Below are 22,844 nucleotides of genomic sequence, written 5' to 3' on the forward strand. Positions count from 1 at the left end.
ATTCACACACACACACACACACTCAGCACATTCACACGCACACACACGCTGGACACATTCGCACACACTCGCATACCACACACACACACTGACACACACAGACACACACTCTTGACACATTTACACGCACACACACACACTCGCATACCCCACCGCATACACACACACACACGCACACACACAGACTTTGTCCCTCGGGTGAACGTGCGGAAAGGGACGTAGGGTGTCTGCAGTGCGGGTGTGCGAGATGCCGCGAGCGTGTGTGTGCAAGCGCAGGCGTCTGTGCGGGCAGCTGAAGCCTCGGGGGCCGTGAGTCAGGTGCTCTCTCTCTCTCTCGCTCCGCTCTTGTGAAATCCTGTGTGCTCACTTACCTGTGTCCAGCCCCACGGGGACAACGCTTTCGTCTCAACCTGCCCCTGGAGGGGGGGGTGGGAGGTGTTGATGAGCAGGGGAAAACCTACACGTTGGCCTCTTCCCAAAGGTGGGAGAGAGGGGTACAGGGGCAGCTGGGAGGGAAGAGGGGGCTACTTTCAGGAGGGGACTGAGGCCTTCTTAAAGGAATGTGGGTTCACTTTTTTTGGGGGGGGGAGGGGGTGTCTGTGCTGAGTTAAGCTTTTAATAATCAGGTTAGTGCTCCTCTTCAAGACAGCAGTTCCAGATTTGACTCTGAGATGGAACGTGTCGGTAGGCTCCGCCTCTCTTTTAGGCCCCTCCCACTCTGGGTAGGGTGGGCGGGGGGTATTGGGAATTTTGGGTGAGCAAGTTTCATGTGATGTCGCCGCGACCTTGATGCCCTCTGGCCTCTGTGGCCTCCGCTTCAGCTTCAGCGATCCGTCACAAGGTGAATTCCGCTCTGACATTCCGCCGGTCACGCGCCCCCCCCCCCCCGCTCCCAAACCCCCCCCCCACGCTGATTAGCCGAAGGCCGTGGGCCTTCCTCTTAAGACGGGGATCAGCTGGCAGAGGTCTGAGCGTCTGAGTGAGAGAGCCGGAGACTCGGGGGGGGGGGGGGGAGGGGAACGCGGTGTAATGGACTCAGCGAATGCTCTCTGGTCACGTGACCTTAGCGCCGGCCCCCGGACCCCTGCGGTTGTTGGTGCACTCAGGCGGGCTCGTTAGCGGCGGCGGCGGCGGCGGAGTGGGAAGCGGAGTCTGGCGAGGAGGCCCGGAGCGTCCCCGTGGCGGTTTGGCGCTCTCCTGTGCCTGGTTACTGGCCGTCCGGCTGGAAACGGCGTTATGTAACCAGTCTCTTCATCCATGGCCACTGCTGTCTCTCCAGACCTCCCCCCACACACACTCACTCACACACACACACACACGGTCACAGTCACTCACACACAGCACACACACTCACTCACACACACACACACAGTCACATTCACTCACACTCACTCACATACACTCACTCACACACACACACGGTCACATTCACTCACACTCACTCACATACACTCACTCACACACACACACGGTCACATTCACTCACACTCACTCACATACACTCACTCACACACACACACGGTCACATTCACTCACACACAGCACACACACTCACTCACACACACACACACAGTTACATTCACTCACACACAGCACATACACACGCTCACTCACACACACAGTCACATTCACTCACACACATACACACACAGTCACATTCACTCACACACAGCACACACACTCACTCACACACACACACACGGTCACATTCACTCACTCACATACACACACAGTCACATTCACTCACACACAGCACACACACTCATGCATACACACACTTACAAACAGCACACACGTGCACAAACATACACAACGCGCTACACACACACTTTCTTATGCACACACACACACGCATACTCACACTCACTCACACAGTACACACACTCACGCGCAAGCACACACACACACACCAGACACCACATATTACACACACAGGCAGATTAAGCACAGCGCACATACGTGCACACTCGTGTTTGCGCTCGTGGGAACAGCGGATTCCTCGTTACGCGGAGCAGCAGGGTCGAGCTGCTCCTGTCGCTGCCTCGGCTGGAGAGGTTGCGTAACTCAGAGCAGTGGGAGCGCCGGAGAGAGCGGCGAAGAATCGACCCACAGTCTCCACTCTGCCCTGACCCTCACATATTCTCTTCCTAGGCTCCTGTTCCCAGACTTGCATGGAGGGCGTACAGGTCCGTGGCTGCAAGCCTGAGTGGGCTGCAGTGGCTGTATTGCAGGCTTGGTTTTATGAATGAGGCGCGTTTCAGTTGCATGTTCTCTCTCTCTCTGTTCATCTGAGAGCGCTGAGCAGGAGGGTGGTGCGTACGTGGGAGTCCCTTCTCTACATCCGCTGAAATTCCTCATGTTCAGCTGCCTTATCTGTTCGGAAGTGTGTGTGTATGTTTCCGTGTTTGTGTGTAAGTGCGTGTTTATATAAGCTCCTATTAACACAGTATACAGTATAATGTGTGTGTACACTGTGAGGACGGTAAGCAGTAAGTCCCCGGGGTATGGCATTGCCTGGCCCAGTTAAGGTGTGTGTGTGTGTGTGTGTGTGTGCGCGTGCGCATGTGTGTGTGTGTGTGTGTGTGTACAGTCACCGCTGCTGCCCCTCCTCACACCGTCTCGCTGCTGGGTGAGAGAGGCCCTTTCAGTGCTGGCCTTTTACATCCTGGAGTCAGCTGCAGCTTTGAGCTTACATCACAGCCCCTGTGTCTGAGCGTGCGTCCCTAAGCTCCTTACTCACTGGACTCCCCAGGCTGGCCCTGGGGCCCTTAGTGCAGGCTGGGGTCAGTGTGAGCACATTTAACATGGGGCCCACTTCACACTGTTACCCTGAGTCAGTGCTCCCACCCATCCTGCCCCTGCTCTGTTGCCCCCCACCCTGCCCCCACTCTACCCACCCACAACCCTGTGTCCACTCTGTTACCCGTTCTGCTCCCATTCAGTTACCCCTGCTGCCCCCACTGTGTTACCCCTGCTGTCCCCTCTCTGCTACCCCTTTCTGACCCCACAATGTTACTCTGAGTCAATGCCCCCACCCACCCTGTCCCTGCTCAGTTACCCCCCCCCCCCACCGTGCCCCCACTCTGTTACCCCTGCTAACCCCACTCTCTTACCCCTGCTGACCCCACCCTGGTACCCTCCAGTCTGCCCTGACTGTATTGCCTCACCCAACCCAGCCAGCCTTTACCTGCTGTCGCACACCCCCTCCCCCATCCCCCCCAAATCTGTCAGCAGGAACAAAAGAGGTGATTTTAAGCCAGACAGTCCACCAATGAAGTGAAGACAAACAGCTGAGGGCTTTAAGAAGGGGTGCATTAGTGAGGTATTTTGATCCACTGTTGGCACGGTTACAAATCTGTGTTTAAAAACTGCTGGCGTGAGCAGTGTGAACAGCCTGGCCCACCAACTGTCACTTCGCTGTGTGGAGGAACTGGGACTGTCGGGGCTCAAAATCACTCAGATTTCAAAAACTACTTGCATCGGGGCTTCTGGAATGTTTGCGTCCGTGCCGGTCGACGGTCGTTGACACGGCTGCCGCCAATTAATGGAATAACATTGGAGGAGAAGAGACTCCGCCCCTCTGTTCCCTTAGAAGAGAGGGGTAGGCGTTGTTCTGGCCAGACTCACCTTCTCTTCCTCTGGACTCAGACTCTTGCTGGGCCGTTCGCTCGCGGTAACCTGAAGACCACAGTTAAGTCCAGTAGGGGATGTACGGTGGAATGTCATTAGCCGGTTGCCCTGCAGTGTGACTCTGAGGAAGTGGCACCCTTTCGTGTTGGTCATCCTCATCGCCGTGGTGACGGTGTCAGCGACGTACCCCTGACCTGACTGAGGTGAGCTGAAGAGGCGGCTCGTGTGTTCCACAAACGGGTGCCGTTTTTAGACTGGGCCGGTCTGTCACTCAGGAGACGTAGTGGAGTCTACATAAGTGGAATTATAAAGCATGCACATCAATGGTTCATCTCCAGGGCTTGATGGGTAATCCTGTAATCTTCTTGCTTACATTGCTCAGACCATCTCTTGAGGGAGATGGAAGAAATCAGGTCTTGGCACTGTTTTTGGAACATCATACCAGACTTGTATGGGAGGACACTGAAGTGCATTTTGGGAAAAATGATACTGAAATAAAAGAAACATATTCTTTTACAAGGGCTTGGATAGAAGTATGTTTGAACATCTCAAGAATGGGCCATGAAAATATGGCAGAGTTGAGAGTGCGTGTTGGCGGCCGATCACAAACTATCGAGTGGGTCACTGGCCGCTTTCTTCAGTGGACCCGTCCCCTCAGGAGATGTGAATTTGGGGCAGATCCACCCTTGGATCTCCTGAAGCCTGTCCCACAGTCTGTTGCTGGACTGTTTTTTTTGTTCAACAGACCAAGCCTTAGTTGAAGACTATGATGTTTGGCTATTAGTTCAGTCCAGTATTTTCATGCTGGCTAGAAGCTTCCACTCTGGCATTTCTTGGTTGGACACATCTGGTCTATCGGAGCATAATGGCAATCCCAATCCAGGGCAGTGTGTGAGCCATTCTGGGTTTTACAGTAAGGTGGCTACTGCTCTGAACAAAGGCTGCTTCTGGTGACTGACTTCAAGTCAGTACACAGCCAAGCTTCTAGTAAGACCTGGAATGGCTCAAAGCACCACAGTGCTGTTTACATGCGTGGTGTACAGTCAGGAAAAAACAGCTGCCTGCTCCGGGTTGTTGCCTCTCGTCTTGCACGTCTCGCCTGTGTCTGAGTGACGATGCCGGTTTTTTAATGCTGGGTGGGATATTGAATTACCGGACTGGCCCGAGGCCGGCAGTTAATGTTTTCCCGGTTAATGTTTCCAGCGCCTCAGTTCCAGGTACTCTTCCCTTTTTCTCGAGAGCTGTGCCACTGCCAGTGGCTAGGGCCCAGTGCTCTCCTTTGGCCTTGGGACCCGGCCATTGTGCCCCCCTCTGATGGATGCGGAACAGGGCATGATCCTCCACTGGACGTCCGGAACACGGTGTCTGTCATCCGCAGGGGCCAGCTCTGCTTCCCGAAGGCAATCTAGCATCATTATGAGCCCTGTAAACCGGCTGACCCCCCCCCCTCCGCTCCCCTGTGTGGAAGTCCATTGAGAATTAGGAGCGGGACTCAGAGCCAAACGAGCGATTGATTTGGCTGCTCTCCTGTTCTCATTCAGACAGAAATAGCCCCGAGGTTTCTTATTGGCCGGCCAAGGGTGGCTGATTGGCTTCAGGCTTTTTGAGCCGCAGAGGCACTAGGACAGGGGGCACTGGGCCCAGACATCCCATTTACAGAGAGGCTCCACCCCCTGCCTCTCTGACACACTGTCCTCACTATGCACCTTTGTGTGTGTGTGTGTGTGTGTGTGTGTGTCTGTGTGTAGTCCTGACCTTTGCTCTCTCTCTCTCTCTCTTCCACTCAGGGCTCTCTCCATGGATATAGACACAGACTATGAGCGGCCGAACGTTGAGACCATAAAGTGCGTGGTTGTCGGGGACAACGCGGTGGGCAAGACCCGCCTCATCTGTGCCCGCGCCTGCAATGCCACCCTCACACAGTACCAGCTGCTCGCCACCCACGTGCCAACCGTCTGGGCCATCGACCAGTACCGCGTGTGCCAGGAGGTAGAGCCACCCAACACACACCCAATTCAGACACTACCCTCACACATTGTGCACCCAACATACACGCCCAACTTACACACTATTCACACACGTTACACACCCCACATACAAACCCACGGGCATTACAATCCCACACGCCTTTCACTGTACACATACTGTATGATGCATGTTTTGTTCCTTGTCTTGTTGCCGGGTGATGTGACCGTGTGCCCTGCCTGTCGTGTGCCTGCAGGTCCTGGAAAGGTCGCGGGATGTGGTGGACGAGGTGAGTGTCTCCCTGCGGCTTTGGGACACGTTTGGCGACCATCACAAAGACCGACGCTTTGCATACGGCAGGTCAGTACAACACACACGCGCGCACACACACACACACACATACGCACAATCACACACACACACACACACACACACACACACACACAAATACACAGACACACACACACGCACACCTACACACCTACACACACACACACACACACACACACACTCGCACTCGCACTCACATAACTGCATTGCTAATGTTGAACTCAATCTGTTAGGGGGCCTCAGCACTCTGAGAAGTTGGCATGTTGAGCCAGAGCTTTATTAGTGACGTAATCTTTCCTCTGGCTCATAACCCCCTGATGTAACTGCAGGAGTGGTACTGCAGGACAGACAGTCCAAACTCTCACTCAGTGCTGATTCTGCACTTGGCTGTGAGTTCTGGCTCCCAGTTAGAAACAGAGGCCTGGGGTTGGGGTGGGGGGGGGGGGGGTGGCGGGGGGCAGGGTGTGAGTGCAAAGAGGATTGACACCATTTTTCATCTAACAGAAATGGTGAAACGGCAGAGACCTTCCCCTGTAAGCAGACTGATAATGTTGATCTAAGCCTCAGTGTGACCCATCAGCACTGTCTCACTTTTACTGTGAATTCACACACACACACAAACACACACACACACACACCTCTGCGTACATAGTCACAATTCGTCACAATGTCCATTACACCCCCCTGCATCTGATGTTAATGAGTCTTTCGCTGCCCTGATCCTCAGTAAGCTGAACTCCATAATCTCCCAACACACACACACACACACACACACACACACTCTCACCCTCAGTAAGTCCCTGTTTCAACAGGCTTAATAGTCTCTATGTGATGATGGAGTGCTCAGTCATGCGGTGTTGTCCTGCATTTGTGTAACAGTTACTCACCATCACCATGTGACCCAGTCAGGGGTCAGGTGGATGGCCACCCTTCCTACAGCCGACTGATAACACCCAGCACCACATTCGGGCACCTGAAATGAAATGAAATTTTCGGGCGCCTGTCTACGGTTCCCTCAGATTACCCTCAGCGTCGCCATAATCACCGTTTTTGTTGCCATGGAGACGTCAGTATCGAGTCCTCCGGGTGACACAAGGAATTGTTTCAGGTTTCCCAGAGTTATTGTTGGGTGCCAGCTGACATCAGTGTCAAGCGCGGGGCAGTTTCCTCCTTTTGCAGGACCGCCCTGGAGCGACTTCAGCCAGTGTCTGGACTTGAACCAGCAATCCCCTAGCCTGTGAGATCCATTTACAACCGCCATGTTGCCACGTAATGCATGGTCATTAATTAACCATTAAGAGCACACGGTCACACGGGTGTTATAACGCTAGAGCGGACCCTGAAGCATACAGGCACACCGGTGTGATTAGAGCACAAGATTAGGACGTTTATTTATGAATGAGGCAACAATGAACATTTGGATGAAACTCTTTCTTTCTAGGAATAAACACACTTATTTTCCACATAAACATTGCACCAAATAACTCATTACAATGTCGGTTTTTATGTCCTGAATGGGAGCATTTATTTGTTTATGCAGACATTCACACTTGATCAGAAGTAGCAGCAGTTTAGCAACGGAAAAAATATACTAGCTAGGCTATACAGTTAGCTAACATTAGACTGCTAACCCAGCTGCCAAAATGAGCTAACTACAGGCTGGCAGAAAGCAGAATATTTAGTAACAATTTGATATGCGAGGCTGTAAATAGTAATTGCTATCACGAGCAAACCTGCCACTGATCAAAATAATCAATTAAATACTCTGCAAAAGTAGAAAACTTCCGAAAGTTATATATTTTTGTTCTGCCAACTTGTTTTTCCGCATAAAACCAAAGGTTACTTAAGATTGCTGCACTTAACAACAGGTTTCTCTTGCTCCCCACACAACTCCCCTTTCAATTCCCGATCAGGTCTTATGGGAAGATGGGACCAAGCAAGTGAGTAATCTTAGTGGCCCAGTCCAAAACAAAGCCCTCACAGTCTGTGGACTTTACTGGTGTATTTCCAGGGAAAGGTGAGTCCACGAGTTGACAAGGGCTTGGTGAGTGCACAAAGGGTGAAACTGGACAAGACTTCTGACATCACACAATACGTGACACATTGCTGAGAGACTTAACCTTAACTCAAATTTTTATGAGGTAGGAGGAAAGTCATCCACCACCTGAACTAGGCGCGTAGGAACTTTAAATTGCCTGGGGGTGCGCTGATGAGTGTTTCTGAGAATATTTTTACTGAACAGCTTTAAAATAAGTAAATTCTAATGACTTTTCTAAGGAAATTGACATGAGAGGCAGGCGAGCGAGGAGAAAGGAAATATTTAGTTTTTTTATTTATTACAGGTTCATGCTGTGTCATAAAATTACAGCATGAATAAGGGTGGTAATATTTGTCAGGGGAAATATTGGTTAACAGAACAATCACGGCAAAGTTGTTGAAAGTTCTAGAACAGTTGGTGCACATGCAGAAGAATCTCGGCCGTGCGGATGTTGGAAGTATTTTAGAACTTGTGTACGGAAGGGTTAAATGGAGCCGAGGCTGAACTGCAGCAGTGTTTTGCTTGCACCTTCTAGATTAGCCTTACGCAATCTGCCTGTCCACCGACACTGATAGCCCTCACCCAGTGAGCTCGTATCAGGCTAATGGCAGTTATATGGCTGTCACATATCCAATAAAGAATGTCTGGAATGAAAGTGTCAAAATCATGACCATCATGAAGCATTACGTTACATTACATTGCATTTATTTGGTGGACGCTTTTATCCGAAGCGACATACAGTAAGTGCACACTGTAAAACAAATTAAGTAAATGGACAAATAAAAATAATATATAATAATTAAAGTAAGTTGAAGTACAAAATGAATGTGGTTAACATCATAATAATAAAGCAAATAAGCTGTTCCTGGAGATCTACCATCCTGCACCCTAATACCCCTAAGGGGGAGGAGGGTATTGTGAAAGTTTTGAAAAACAAGTCGGAGCTTCTCCCGTTAACTTGACCTGCAGTAACACAGGAGAGGCCGGGCCTGTTCCTTTAAGATCCTCCCTAGGTTGTGTACTGTAAAGTCAATTAGTCAGGAGTTTGATCCCAGACATGCGGCGCGCGGCGTATGAACAAAACACTGGCCAAGATGTTACATAACGCGCTGGGCCTTGACCTCTGTGGTTTGGGCTTGCACACAAAGTTAAGATGTTTGCTATTTATTTATTTATTTATTTAGAAACACACACACCAATGGACTTGGACACGGACATTGCGCCCTAGCAGTTGTGCGTGTGCTCACACACACACACACACACACACACACACATACACATACACACAGTAATGTGTATTAAAAAGTAGCCTTAGCCGCAGTAATGAGCTCGTGACAGAGTGCTAATGTGTTTTCCTGGTCACCTACGTGGCAGTTTTTAAATGAATACGGCTGTAATGTAATCCCCTCCTGACCACGTATGGTGGGGTCTCAGCAGCCTGTGTGTGTCTGTGCATGCGTGTCTGTGCATGCGTGTCTGTGCATGCGTGTCTGCGCATGCGTGTCTGCGCATGCGTGTCTGTGCATGCGTGTCTGTGCACGCGTGTCTGTGCATGCGTGTCCGTGCGCGTCCGTCTCCGTGCGCGCGCGTGTGTCGCCACGGCGGTATGCGGCGTATGCGAGAGCCTTTTGCTCATGCTATGTACTGTAACACTATTTATAGACCTCCCTTGTGGCCCGGGCGCAGTCAGCTGCCTATATCGCCTTACGTAACCGAAGGCCTCAGTAAGCCTGCTGTCTGTAGGCCAAGCCCCGGCCCGCGCGACGCGGTGTCTGATGTCACCGTCCGTCCCGTCTCACAATGCGCACGGGCGACTCGGGCCGACCTCGCGTACGTCTTACTCGGTTTCCTGACAAAAATAGACTTGGCTCCGCTTCGCTTTTTCCACCCCCCGATGGGCGGGGCCATCGGCGACTCGCCGCTTTGGTCCAGTCGTTTCGTCCCGCTGCGGGGTGCAGATTTGGACGGGTCCGTTAGGGTCGGTGATTGATGGCGTGTGCGGTGGCTCCGCCCACTGCGGTGTTCAGGATACCTCACCTGGCCAGTGGTGGTTTTTTTTTTTTTTTTTTTGTGCTAAAATTTCTTAATATGATTTGAAAGTGTTCAATATTTTGAATTAATATTTTAGCCTTCAGATTTTTTTTTTTTCATTCTTTTATATTTTTAGTCTTTGTCTTTGTTTCCAAAGCTTGATTTGAGCTGTATTCCTTTCCAGGATCCTCCAAATATAGCTGTCAGCAGAGTATGTAATAGGGTAGCCTTGTATAAAAAGGGCTGTAATTTAAACATGGTGAAACCACAATTTAAAAAACGCTGTTTAGCAAAAACCACACGAGCATTGTTTGACTACAAATCTAAAATGGTGGTGTACAGAGCCAAATCAGTAAAAATAGAATCTGTCTTTGTGCCGAAGGCCTTGGAGCGCCCTGTGTATTTAGCCTGAGTCCTCCCTGTCTCTCTCCGCAGGTCTGACGTGGTCGTGCTGTGCTTCTCTCTGGCCAACCCCAACTCGCTGCGCCACGTGCTCACCATGTGGTTCCCCGAGATCAAGCACTTCTGCCCCCGCACCCCCATAATCCTGGTGGGCTGCCAGCTGGACCTGCGCTACGCCGACCTGGAGGCCGTCAACCGCGCCCGCCGCCCCCTGGCAAAGTACGAGCGCCCCCCCCCCGCAGATACCCTCGTACCCATTACACTCATAACCCACCTGCAGATACCACCATACCTGTTACACTGACAACCCACATAGAGGAGCTCCCAAACACAGGTACCCTCGTACTTGATACACTCAACCCACCTGCAGATACCCTCGTCCCAGTTATACTCATAACTGACCTGCAAGAGCTCACAGACAGAGATACCCTTGTACCTGTTACACTGATAACCCACCTGCAGGAGCTCACAGATACCCTCATACACTCTTACACCTATTTGTCCAAAACTCCACTCAGACACACTGCTGACCCCCTCTCTCCCCCCTCTCTCCCCCCCTCTGCTCTGCACAGGCCCATCAAGCCCACGGACATCCTGCCCCCAGAGCGAGGTCACGAGGTGGCCAAGGAGCTGGGCGTGCCGTACTACGAGACCAGCATCGTGGCGCAGTTCGGCGTCAAGGACGTCTTCGACAACGCCATCCGCGCCGCCCTCATCTCGCGGCGCCACCTGCAGTTCTGGAAGTCCCACCTGAAGAAGGTGCAGCGCCCCCTGCTGCAGGCGCCCTTCCTGCCCCCGCGCCCGCCCCGGCCCGTGGTGGGCATCCCGGACCCGCCCGCCATCGACGGCGAGGGGCCCGACTCGCTCTTCTGCCTGCCCCTGTGCGCCGACGTCCTCTTCGTCCTGCAGGGCGGCGCCACCCGCGTCTTCGCCCACAAGGTCTACCTGGCCACGTCCTGCTCCAAGTTCTACGACCTCTTCGCCATGGACCTGGGGTGGGCCGGGGAGCGGGGCGGCGGCGGGGGGGACAGGGGGGACGACGACGAGGACGACGGAGGGGAGGGGAGCGAGAGGGAGGAGCAGAGCCGGCGGGAGGCCAAGGAGCAGGCGGGGCGGACCAAGAGCCTGGACATCGACAAGGACGGGGAGGGCCGGCCGCGGGGCCACAGGCAGCCCCTCCTGCCCCAGCAGGGCTCTCTCAGGACTTCCCGGAGCGACAACGCCCTCCCCGCCAGCAGCCACTGCTGTTCGGGGCCCCTGGGGGCCGGACGGGCCCTCGCGGGCTGGGGCCGGGGCTTCCTCAGCGTGCGCATTGAGCACGTGGAGGACCCCATGACCGGCCGGCCACGCCTTATGACTGTGGTGTCCATGGACTGCCTGATCCAAAAAGAACCCTTCCAGGTAGGTGTGGTTAATAATTCCTAACCCTAACTAATTCCATTTTTTGTCAGCGTGCTTTGATGTATTATTTGCAATTTGTCTTTTCATAATTACCATGAGTCAAATCATACTGAATAAATTTTATTTGTATAATGCGGTTTACAGAGAACTGTCCCAAAGACAGCTTCTCAAGAGTGTGCCGAGAGTAACTGTCGGGTTTATTTTCAATCTGAACGCAATACGCCTGCCCTGTGTACCCCGCGCCGCTAGGCGGTGCTGCAGTACCTGTACACGGGCAGCCTGGACGAGGGCCGGAGCGACCTGATGCAGGTGGCCACCATCGCGGAGCTCCTGGAGGTCTTCGACCTGCGCATGATGGTGGCCAACGTGCTGAACCGCGAGAGCTTCATGAACCAGGAGATCACCAAGGCCTTCCACGTGCGACGGGCCAACCGCATCAAGGAGTGCCTCAACAAGGGCACCTTCGCTGGTACGGCACGCCGCGCTGCCTCTGATTGGCTGCCCGTCATCCCCCCCTGCTCCATCCGTGTGTGTGTGTGCGTGCGCGTGTGTATGTGTGTGTGTGAGAGAGAGAGAGTGTGTGTGCATGTGCATGCGTGCCTGTGTGTGTGTGTGTGAGGGAGAGAGAGAGAGAGAGAGAGAGAGAGAGAGAGACTGTGTGTGAGAGAGAAAGTGTGTGTGGGTGTGAGAGAGAGAGAGAGAGAGAGGGTGTGTGTGTGCACGTGCGTGTGCATGCGTGCCTGTGTGTGTGTGAGGGAGAGAGAGAGAGACTGTGTGTGTGTGTGAGAGAGAAAGAGAGAGAGAGAGAGAGAATGTGTGGGTGTGTGTGTATGTGAGAGAGAGAGAGAGAGAGAGAGAGAGAGAGTGTGTGTGGGTGCGTGTACGATAGGTCATGTGACCACCCGCTCATTCCTCTGTTTTCCAACCTCGCTGGTTTTCCTGTCGGGAAACCTTTCGTTTACGCCTTCGCCGTTGTCTGTGCACGTCTTGTCATTCCTGCATAGTTTTTTTTTTGTTTTTTGTCTTGTCTGCCGTGCATCCTGTGTGGTACTTATAAAGCTTGCACCTTGTTTATTTAAAACTCTGCTTCCGTGTTTTGTGGCCGGTGTTTGTCTGTGAAGTGCGCGTCTGTGTCTGCTGTTCTGTTGTGCCCCTCGCCATGCGCTGCCCGCTCTTTGTCTCTCTGTTTAGTGAGGGAGCAGGAGTGTGTACTGAATTACTGCGGTGGCTCTGAGATTCTGCAGCCCCTGCAGCTTTGCCTCCAGGTTGCGTTCATGTTTCTCCTGTCCAAAACTTGCAGATCGGTCAGTTCCGACGCATTATGTTTGAGGGAAATTTATATATTTGCAAATTACATGCGTATGGTTGTCTGAAATGACAGAATCTTCTCGAAACTCTTTAAAGTCGGGTTCTTCTGCGGTGAGCCGCCTGGGCTGGTAACTGTTTGAACAGCACGCTCTGCAAACGTGAGAAAGCAAGGCCAGGTGTAGGCTGGTGTAAAACCGCAGCGTGCAGGTTTGTGAAGTGAAAGATGTCGGTGGTTTCAGTGGTGCCGGGGAGATGGAGCGTCGCTGTAAAGGACACCGAGCTCACCCTTCGCCAGGTCGCGTCTGCTGTTACCCAGCGAACGCCTTTCCAGGAAATGCCGCAGAGCTATCGGACACGCGAGCTGTCGCAGGACACCGAACACCCGGTTTCCTGAGTTCCTGAGAGCCAATCAGCTGCGTCCAAGCTAGGAGCTCAAGCTGTGATTTTTCAGCTCTGAAATTGCAGTGACTTGGCTGATTTCTTTTAGTTATAATTCATGTTGCAGGATCAGGGCTGAGAGGCATTGTGGGATTGATTCTGCAAGAGCCCTACCTGGTGTATTACCAGCGCTCAAATCTCTGAAACTAGGCCTGTGGTTTTTATCGCTAGATAAACCTTGTATAAAGTACGGCAGTGAGCGAAAATAGAAGCGGGGTTCATTGCTGAAAGCGAGTTTTAACAAGTCGAGTAGTAAGGAAGGGAAGCTTGTGTTCTGGCACCACTGAACTCAATAGCAACACTACTGAATCTTTTCCAGAGCAGATTTATCTTCTCGTGATATCTGTGTGAAAGGTCGATCCGTCTCAGAAGAGCCGTTCGTTTCTCAGTAATCCAGTATGCCTCCCTCTCCCTCACTCTTGTCTATTTAATAGCTCTGTCTATCTGTCGATTTATTTATCTGTCTGTCTGCTTGTCTTTGTCTTCTCCTCTGTAGCCGCGACTCTGTGACACACGCCGAGCTGTGTGCTTTTTCCCCCCCCCCCCTCCCGGTTGTTTTAGATGTGGTGTTCCGATTGGACGACGGCTACCTCCCCGCCCACAAGCCCCTGCTGATCTCCAGCTGCGATTGGATGGCCGCCATGTTCCGCGGGTCCTTCATGGAGAGCTACGTCGAGGAGGTAAGGGGCAAGCCGCCCTCCCAGGACCCAGGTCCTCCTCTCCCCCAACTGGCCGATGCACGTAATGTACTTTACTTGCATTCAGCATGGATCATTATTTCACCCGGGGTGTAATATCAGAATCTCTAAAATACACGTTCAGTGCCGTGCCTTTACTGCCACTTTCAAGGTGGCCCGCTCTTGGGGCTTTGCTTTGTCACGGCACTTCTTACAGCCTTCTTACAGTAAAGTAAATACCTTGGTTAGCCTGCCGTGCGGCTCGTTAGCGCGCTACGCAATCGCGCGGTAGCAGAGAAACAGCTGCGGGTGGGACACGGGGCCTCCGCCCTTGCCGCCTTCCGACGGGGACAGGAAGTGGGCTTCCGCCCCGCGCCGCGGCCGAGCGAGCTCGCGCCTGGTCCGCCACGCCGTCGCCTCGCCGTGTGCTGCCTCCGTGAAGGCTCCGCCCCTTTGACCCGAAGCCATCGCTCCATGACTTTGGTTAAACGGCCGACGTTGTCAATTAAACAAGCTCATCTGTGAGAGATGATGTTTACTCTGCCGGGGGGGTGTTTATTTGAGAACCCGGCGGTGCGGTCGGGCAGCCATACGAGGGCTTTTGGGGGAGAGGGGGGAAGCGGAGGCATTGTTACGGGCGGGGCGCTGGAACAGGGCAGCTCAGATTATACAGGGCACCCGACACCTGGGGCTGCGGACAGGGGGCCTAACCTCTCCAGATTCATGCCAGCATTCCCTCACACGCTGACTGTGCTTAGAGGGGGCTGCCGCCTCGCCTTCCGAATTCCAGATGGATTAAGTTGAAGAGGGGGGTAGACATACCACACACCCGTCCCCCCTGCCCCCCCTGAGGGTCCCTCTGTGGAGGAGAGGAAGCAGGCTGTGAGAGATACGCAGAACTGTGAGTGTTGGGTCACAGGCCCAAGCAGCCGCATGTTCCATGACAGCGAGGGCAGGGGTTCAGAAACAGGCGGGACGGCGGCGCACGCTAACCACGCCGGTGACGCGTCCGCTCACGGTCACTGTTACGACGCCCAGCCTTCCGTTGCCAGGCCGGGCGACGGTCGTCAAGGTGACCGTCGGCTTCGACGAGCCCGGGCGGCGCGGGGCCGTCACTCAGCGGCTTTCGCGGGTGTCCGCCAGACGACCCGTTAGCGCCCGCCGAGTTCGTCACGGCGATGTGAAATCCAAACGGAGGCTGCTGGCCGTCCGCCATCACGTCTGGCAAACATTCACGGCTCAGAAGACTTTTTACGTCACCCTGTCTCAACGTTCCAGTTTATTAAAGAAAATCTGCCCGGGCCCTGTTTATGTCCTGGTGGGTGATCTGCGGTTAGGAGTGTTTACATTTTAAATGGGACCAGAAGTAAACAAATACAGTCATGAAAAAAGACATTACGTACATATTAGAGAGACGACAGTCTACTGCATATGTACAAAAAACAGAGCTAGGTTAAATAAAAGTAGTCTGTATTAGATATTAGTGAGGCTCAGTTTATATAATTTGATATATCAGCCAATCAAAACCCTGCATTATAATTTTCTATTGTAACAAGAAACTGATGAACTCTGTTCTCTGAATTTGTTAAGGATAATGTGTCTGCATAGTACTGACAGCCATGTTAGTCTCGATGGTGTTCAGTGTCATTAAAGCTTTCATAACCTTGTTCTCAACTGCTTGAGTTGAGTTGTTCTCTTTTTTCACTTGCGTTTCTGTTTTTCTCGTGACGCTTTCACTTTCCGCTCCACTAATAGAAAACAGGAAGTCAGCGTATATTTTTCACGTCCTCATTTGCATTCCGAGCGCCCCTTTTTAAATGTTGTTACCCTCGCCGCCACCAGAGGGACCTCCCGCGTCTTTGTTTGCTTAGCTTGCCTGTGAACAGGACAAATGCGCTGTTTGTGTTTGAAAGTGTGCGGGTGGATTTGGGTGTCAAACCCTGTCTGCAGGACAAAGAGGAAGGGATGAAAGTTGTTTGCCAGTGGAGGAGTTAATTTCACTAAGTGCCAGTGTAGTGCTTGATATGTTATGGTGTGTACTATGGTCACCCCACCCCTCCTTTGCTGGGCTTGGTTTAGACAGCTGATAGAAAAACCAAAGAGAAGCTCCTTTCTTCAGAAGTCACCAATGGACTCTCCTCCCAGTGCGCAGAGTACACACGGAGCCTTCCGGAAAGAACCAGAAGCCGTTCTTTCATTCTGACTGGGTAGACTGCCGGGGTATGAACCAGAAGCCGGAAAGAAAACTGTGACCTCAGAAACCTTTATTCAGTCTGAGGAAGTCGAGAGCCTCATCTGGCAGTACCCTTTTCTTTGCGGCCTGTAGTTCACATCCCACGCGCTCTATTAGAGCCTGTATACTCTAACCGTGTGCAGTTTTCTAAACATACAAGGTCTGAACGCTGCACCCGACCAACCGGCAGACGTCCGTCAAAACTGGGTCGAAGGTGAAGTGTCTCAGTCGCGGGTGCGGAGCGCCGAGAACGAGAGGTCCCCCCCCCCCCCGAAACGAGGTGCGGCGGTTCAGGTTACGCAGTTCCGGGAGCTGTGGAAGTGTTGGGTCCGCGGCGGCGTGTCACGTGACCCGAGCCCGTCCCACCGCGGCCGGATCAGGCACGAGAGGGACCGGCGTGCGAAAGCCCGGAGAGGAAACAGAGACGTGAGAGACGGCCAAAAATAGACCCGGCCCGGCGAGAGAGAGAGAGAGTGCGAAAGAGAAGAGAAGAGAGCGCTGGGTGAGAAGCAGAGAGAGGGTGGGGGGAGGTGAGAGCCAGAGGAAGGCGAGACGGTGAATAGAAGAATAGAGAGTGGGCAAGAAAGAGAGCGCTTGTGACACAGGTAACCGGTCGCCCTCTCTGCCAGGGAACAGGGGGATTGTGGGATGCGGTGCGATGTGTTGAACGTCTTCCTGCGTGTCTCCCCACGCTGTTCGCTCGTTGACTTTGTTTGGGTTTTGATTATTTTTTCTTTACCACGTAAAACATAAAAATGAGGTCTTTGATGCTTTCATTTGCCTTTCTTTCAATATGCTGACTTGTTAGTTTGAGACCAAGAGCATTTAAATTCATTTAGTTCAGGACATGAATCAGACTGAAATGAATTCATTGGAAAATGCTTTGATCGTTATGGGGGGATTTCACTTTGTGAATTGAATTGGAACTGACCCCCTCCACCCACCTGTGCCTTTTGTATTGAGCGGTTGCTGGTTGTAGTGCGATTGATACAGACAGGTGTGCAGTAAGTGTGTTCAGTTCATGGGGAGGGGAGGGGGGGTGGGGGTGTGCCATGAGGAGTGTGATCCTGTTCTCGGTGATCGATTCATCTCCCCTTTACGGCAGTGCTGGTGCACCCGGTTTTACCAAGATGATTCAATTCTACATGAACTAATCCAATTGTAATTCATGTTCATGAAACGGAGTAAGCCCAAAGTTAATTGATGAGATAATTTGGTAAGATACACGTCAAATTACCCTGGTTTGTTTAAGCAACGTACGTGAAACAAGGCCCTGGTCTCTGTCCACTGATGCCCCCCAAACCCCCCCCACCCCTGTCCCGTCACCCTCTGTGACAACACTCAAGCTCCTGTTGCATCATTTAGAAGCCTCTCTCTCTCTTCCTCCCTCCCTCTCCCCCTCTCTCTCTACCTCTCTCTCTGTTTAAAGTGCTGATGGCAGTCTGACTCACACTATGACTGGTTGTATTTGGATGGTGACAGGTTGAAATAACATTTAAATATTAAACACATGGCGCAGAAGCGTGCAGTTTAGAAATCGTTTTCGAGTCGGTCGTTCCCTTAAAGCCTTGAATATGACAAACAACAGTCTCCCCAACACTTGCAACAACTGGAGTTTATCTCAACACCATAGGATAACATCATGTTTATTGCACTTCATAGATAGTAACAGCATAAAGATGTTCATATCAGTAAGCCCTGTGCCCTCCATCACTATCTTTGTCTCTCCCTTCCTGTCTGTCTCACACTGGTTTATGAGCTGTAATGTTGCTGGGTGGTGTATTTGTTGCATTCGCCTTCTCTCCATCCTTCTCTCTGTCTTCTCCCACATCAAATTCACTCTCCTTTGCTTCTTTCTCTCACCCTTCTCCCTGTCTCCCTTTCTCTCTCTCCCTCCTCATCTCTCCCTCCCTCTCTCTCTCTCCCCTTCTCTCCTCTCTCTCTCTGTCTATCTCTCTCTCTCTCAAATTCTAATGTATATGCGATTTATTTTCACGACAAGTAAACTTGTGTTGTCAATGCAATGAGATACATACATATAAAGAAAAACGTAACAACCCCCCCCCCCCAATACACATATGCGTGCACACACACACACACACACACACACAGGTCAAAATACATTTTGTTCATAATGTATCAATTTAAGAAACATGTCAGTATTAACAATCAACACAGATGATATCATGTACCAGTATTTAGTCCACACCCTCTCTTAATTTGTGGCAGGCAGAGACGTACTGAGCCGCTACCTCTATTGTGGTATCCTCTTCCCCAGAAGAATTTTTTATTTATTTGGTTCCCATAGGTATAGGAATTCATTAATCTGTGTGGTGAATTTGGGAAAATACTGGTTTCTGATTTAGACTTATTTGGGGTGACCACAGAACCAGGTCTTCCAAGCAGAGTAAGTGGCACACCTTCTCTCTTAGTATCTTTGCTGTCATTTCAACTTTCGCTTTTCTGTCCCCCTTCATGCCTTTTTAAAGGGTTCCCCCTTGAGTCTGGTTCCTTCCAAGGTTTGTTCCTATCTGTTACCAGGGAGTTTTTCCTTGCCACTGTTGACTTGGGCTTGCTCCTGTGGGGGTTTAGGCCAGGGTTGTCTGTGAAGCGTGTTGTGACAATTGTTTGTGAAATAAGCTATATCAATACATTTTGATTTTATTTTATTCTGAAATAAACTCAATAATCATTTATGTCCATGCTTTCTTTTACCCTCTCCTCTATCTCTGTACCCTCTTACTCTCTCTGTCTCTCTGTCCCCTTCTTTCTTCCTCCCTCTCTTTCTCTCTCTCTCTCCACCCTCTCTCTCTCTCATTCTCTCTCCCTCTCCCTCCCTTTCTCTCTCTCCCTCTCTCTGCAGGTGTCCATCCCCAGCACCAGTAGTGCGTGTATGCGGGCGGTGTTGGAGTACCTGTACTGCGGCCTGCTCACCCCCAGCCCTGACCTGCAGCCCATGGAGCTCATCATCCTGGCCAATCGGCTCTGCCTGCCCCGCCTCGTCGCCCTCACAGGTGAGCGCAGGGGTGGCACCCACCTCCAGGGGGCAGCGATGAGCAGAGAGGTTCACACATTACATTACATTACATTACATTCATTTGGCAGACGCTTTTATCCAAAGTGACGTACAAAAAGTGCATTTCATGGTCATAGACAACTGCTAAACACAGGTTCAGTAAGGTACAATACTTATTTTGTACAGCTATTTCTAGCCGAGAACACAGTGAACACTATTCTGGCCTAACCTCTGCAAAGCCAACTAGGCAGAAATAGTCTTCACATGCACTGCCCGCATGTGAAGACTTAATGATGAATCATTTGTTTAAATATAATGGGAACGTTTAAACATAACCCACTAATAAAGTGCTACAGTTTGTAGTGCTAAAACCCAGAAGTGAGTTAGCATTTTTGAGCCACGAGTTCCCTCTGCAAATTTCCAATGCTCTTTTCCATAGGGATTTTGATTTCTGCAGAAAATAAGATCTGTGGCTAACATATGCTTACCAGAGTTTCACGTTTTGTTCTGTGACAAAAATCACACCCTTTAATATCCCAACCGTGAATTTCAAAGCTGTTTCCTGCTTTTAAAATGTTGCTAAAGTTGCTATATTGAAACTACAGCAGCTGTCTCATTTTGCCAACCGCCATTCAAGTTTCGTACTAGCCCACCTGCAGGCGACAGCCATTGTTTCAATATTGCAAAACCACATAACAGCTTTGAAATTCATGGTTGAGATATCGAAGGGTGTAATTTACGTCGTAGCACAATGTGTGAAGCTCCCTCGAGCTTATGCTAACCGCAGACCTTATTTTCTGAAGAAATCTAAAAAAAAAATCATAGGAAATCTGCTGAGGGAACCCATGGTGGAAGAAACTTCCGGATTGGCCAATAAAAATATCACTCTAACACTCTGTTACCACACGTGGGACAAACTGCTTAAGTTCTTGAGTAAATCAGTGTTTGGCCACACATGGATTGTTTTTTGGGAAGGCTGATGCTTGCTCATGTGCATAGCTGGTAAATCAGAGTTTAGCCACACCTGGGTTGATTTTGCTAAGGCTGATGCTTGCTTATGAGCACAGCTGATAAATCAGTCTTTGGCCACACAGAGTTTGTTTTACGGGAAGACTAACACTTGTTCACGCGCATAGCTGGTAAATCAGAGTTTGACCACACATGGATTGTTTTACGGGAAGACTCACACTTGTTCACGCGCATAGCTGGTAAATCAGAGTTTGACCACACATGGATTGTTTTTTGGTTCAGACTGATGCTTGTTCACGTGAACAGCTGATAAATCCATTTTGGGCTCTCCTGGGTTGAGTTTGTTAAGGTGAACGCTTGCTCATGTGCCCCGTGAAGGTTGACCGCTGGTGACCGCTGTCCGTCTGTCTGTCTGTCCGTGGTTCTGTCCCTCACAGAGCAGCACGCCGTGGACGAGCTGCTCCAGTCCGCCGTCAAGGGCGGCGACGTCGACGGGCAGGTGCTGGCGTACCTCGAGCTGGCGCAGGTGAGACCGCGGATAGACATTCGGCCGCAGCCCGCTCAGAATGAGCTGCGCGCGCGGGACGCAGGCCGAGCCCCTTCTTGACGTTAGGGAGCGTTTATGGCGGCGTGGCCTGCGCGCGGCGTTTCTGCGTGAATTACTGAAACGAGCCCCTCGTTCCGTTCCGTCCCTCCGCAGTTCCACAACGCCAGGCAGCTCTCCGCCTGGTGCCTGCACCACATCTGCACCAACTACAACAGCGTGTGCCGCAAGTTCCCCAAAGACATGAAGGCCATGTCCCCAGGTAACCCCTCCTCCCCGCCCCGCCCCGCCCCGCTCGGCTCCACCCACTTCTCTGGCTCCGCCCACTGCCCCCTGACCCACTTTCCCCTTGTTTTGGCCTAGATTTGCCTCGTATTTCCTCTTTCTCTCTGACTGTTTCATGAGTTCTTCATTTCCAGCAGTCACTCTGTGATTTTCTAGGAAATGACCGACTTAGTTTTTTTTAAAAATTCTTTGTTGATGGGTTTTGTTTTGTATTTCATTACATCATACCTTTCTAACACTGCTCTACCTCGTTTCCTCTTTCACTCCTTCGCTCCTCTTTCTCTCCCCTGCCTCTTCCTCTCCTCGTTGTTTTCACTGACCTCTCTTCTCCAATCTCTTCCTCTTTTCCCTTCGCTCACTTCTCTCTCTGTATAAATATCTCCCTTCCCTGACCTATGACCTGTATTCCATCCACATTCACCTTTAACTGACAAATGAAAGCTTTGCACTTGTCCTTCACAAACTCTGTTTGCGGTGTTTGTTTTGGTGACTGCTGATCCCATCAAACTGTGCTTGTGAAGAAAAATTATCAGTCAAAAAATTAACCATCAGTCAAATTTAAGGACTAAAGTTGATTGAATCAATGCTGTTTTACACATTTGTTCAGTTACCATATCGATTTAATCAGGTTAGCAGTAAATTACGTACCTGACACTGTAGTACAAAAATAAGAGACATTTAAGGAAAAAGTGAAAACTCAGTTTTGGCTCTCCCCTGCTTGTGCGCCCCCCCTCACAGAGAACCAGAAGCACTTTGAGAAGCAGCGCTGGCCGCCGGTCTGGTTCCTGAAGGAGGAGGACCGCTACCTGCGCTCGCGGAAGGAGCGCGAGCGGGAGGAGGAGATCCTGCGCAAGCAGAACACCAAGAGGGGCTGGTGCTTCTGGAGACACACCTCCTCCACCGCCCCCCACATCTCCTGAGGCTCCGCCCCCGCTCCCCCTCCCAGCCCCCAGCCCTCCAACAAGCCCCGCCCCCCGCCCCGCCCCGCCCCGCCCCGCCGTGAGCCGTCTCCTCACCTGACCTCAGTGCCGGCAGCAAGGCGTGATGCGTCTGGCCCCACCCCATGACCTCTGACCTCTGATTCCCCACAGTCCCCCCCTGCGATGAGTCACCACCCGCGTCCGGATGGCAGCAGCCGTCCGTTTGAGCTTGCTTCTGCTCACCAGCAGGGGGCGCTGCACGATCTCGTTAATGCGGGGCGGAGTTAAGAAGGAGGGAAGATTCCACCGCTCCCCAGCTGGCTGCACACCGTAGGACTGGACTGCTTCTCCTCTCGTCATTGAGGGACTGTTTGGCCAAGCTGGCGGCCGAAATCGGGGCTAACGCTGCCGTCGTGCTTTTATTTTTGCCGTGAGCTCTTAACCGGTAAGGACGACTAATTAAGCAAATGACCTTAAATTTTTTTTTAAAAGAATAACAATAATATGAATACATGGTGTCAGGGATTTAAAAAAAAAAAGAAAAAAACAGAGACCAGATTTTGGTGTCTCTGTCTCCAATCCACCCTCCCCTCCCCTCCTCTCCCCACCGCTGGTAACGACCTTTTTCCGTTCTCCTCCTGCCTTTTATGAAGTCAT

At 51.6% G+C, this 22,844-nt stretch overlaps 1 protein-coding gene across 3 annotated transcripts in view; it reads left to right on the forward strand.

Annotated features, from left to right (window-relative positions):
- Nucleotides 1-22,229, forward strand: part of rhobtb4 (Rho related BTB domain containing 4) — a 41,661-nt gene extending 19,432 nt beyond the window's left edge. For 2 of the 3 annotated variants that reach the window (XM_035378911.1, XM_035378910.1), the window contains exons 2-11: nucleotides 5,418-5,619; nucleotides 5,852-5,955; nucleotides 10,430-10,615; nucleotides 10,969-11,797; nucleotides 12,047-12,266; nucleotides 14,105-14,223; nucleotides 19,317-19,467; nucleotides 20,876-20,964; nucleotides 21,139-21,244; nucleotides 22,006-22,229. In XM_035378911.1, coding sequence (XP_035234802.1) covers nucleotides 5,428-5,619; nucleotides 5,852-5,955; nucleotides 10,430-10,615; nucleotides 10,969-11,797; nucleotides 12,047-12,266; nucleotides 14,105-14,223; nucleotides 19,317-19,467; nucleotides 20,876-20,964; nucleotides 21,139-21,244; nucleotides 22,006-22,187 — 2,178 coding nt within the window. In that variant the 5' untranslated portion in view covers nucleotides 5,418-5,427 and the 3' untranslated portion in view covers nucleotides 22,188-22,229. Of the gene's footprint in view, nucleotides 1-5,417; nucleotides 5,620-5,851; nucleotides 5,956-10,429; nucleotides 10,616-10,968; nucleotides 11,798-12,046; nucleotides 12,267-14,104; nucleotides 14,224-19,316; nucleotides 19,526-19,739; nucleotides 19,869-20,875; nucleotides 20,965-21,138; nucleotides 21,245-22,005 lie in introns of those variants that run through there. The other variant, XM_035378912.1, reaches the window with a different exon arrangement.
- Nucleotides 22,230-22,844: the final 615 nt, after the last annotated feature.

The sequence above is a fragment of the Anguilla anguilla genome, chromosome 10, assembly GCF_013347855.1.
Source record: "Anguilla anguilla isolate fAngAng1 chromosome 10, fAngAng1.pri, whole genome shotgun sequence".
In the NCBI taxonomy this organism is placed as follows: Eukaryota; Metazoa; Chordata; class Actinopteri; order Anguilliformes; family Anguillidae; genus Anguilla; species Anguilla anguilla.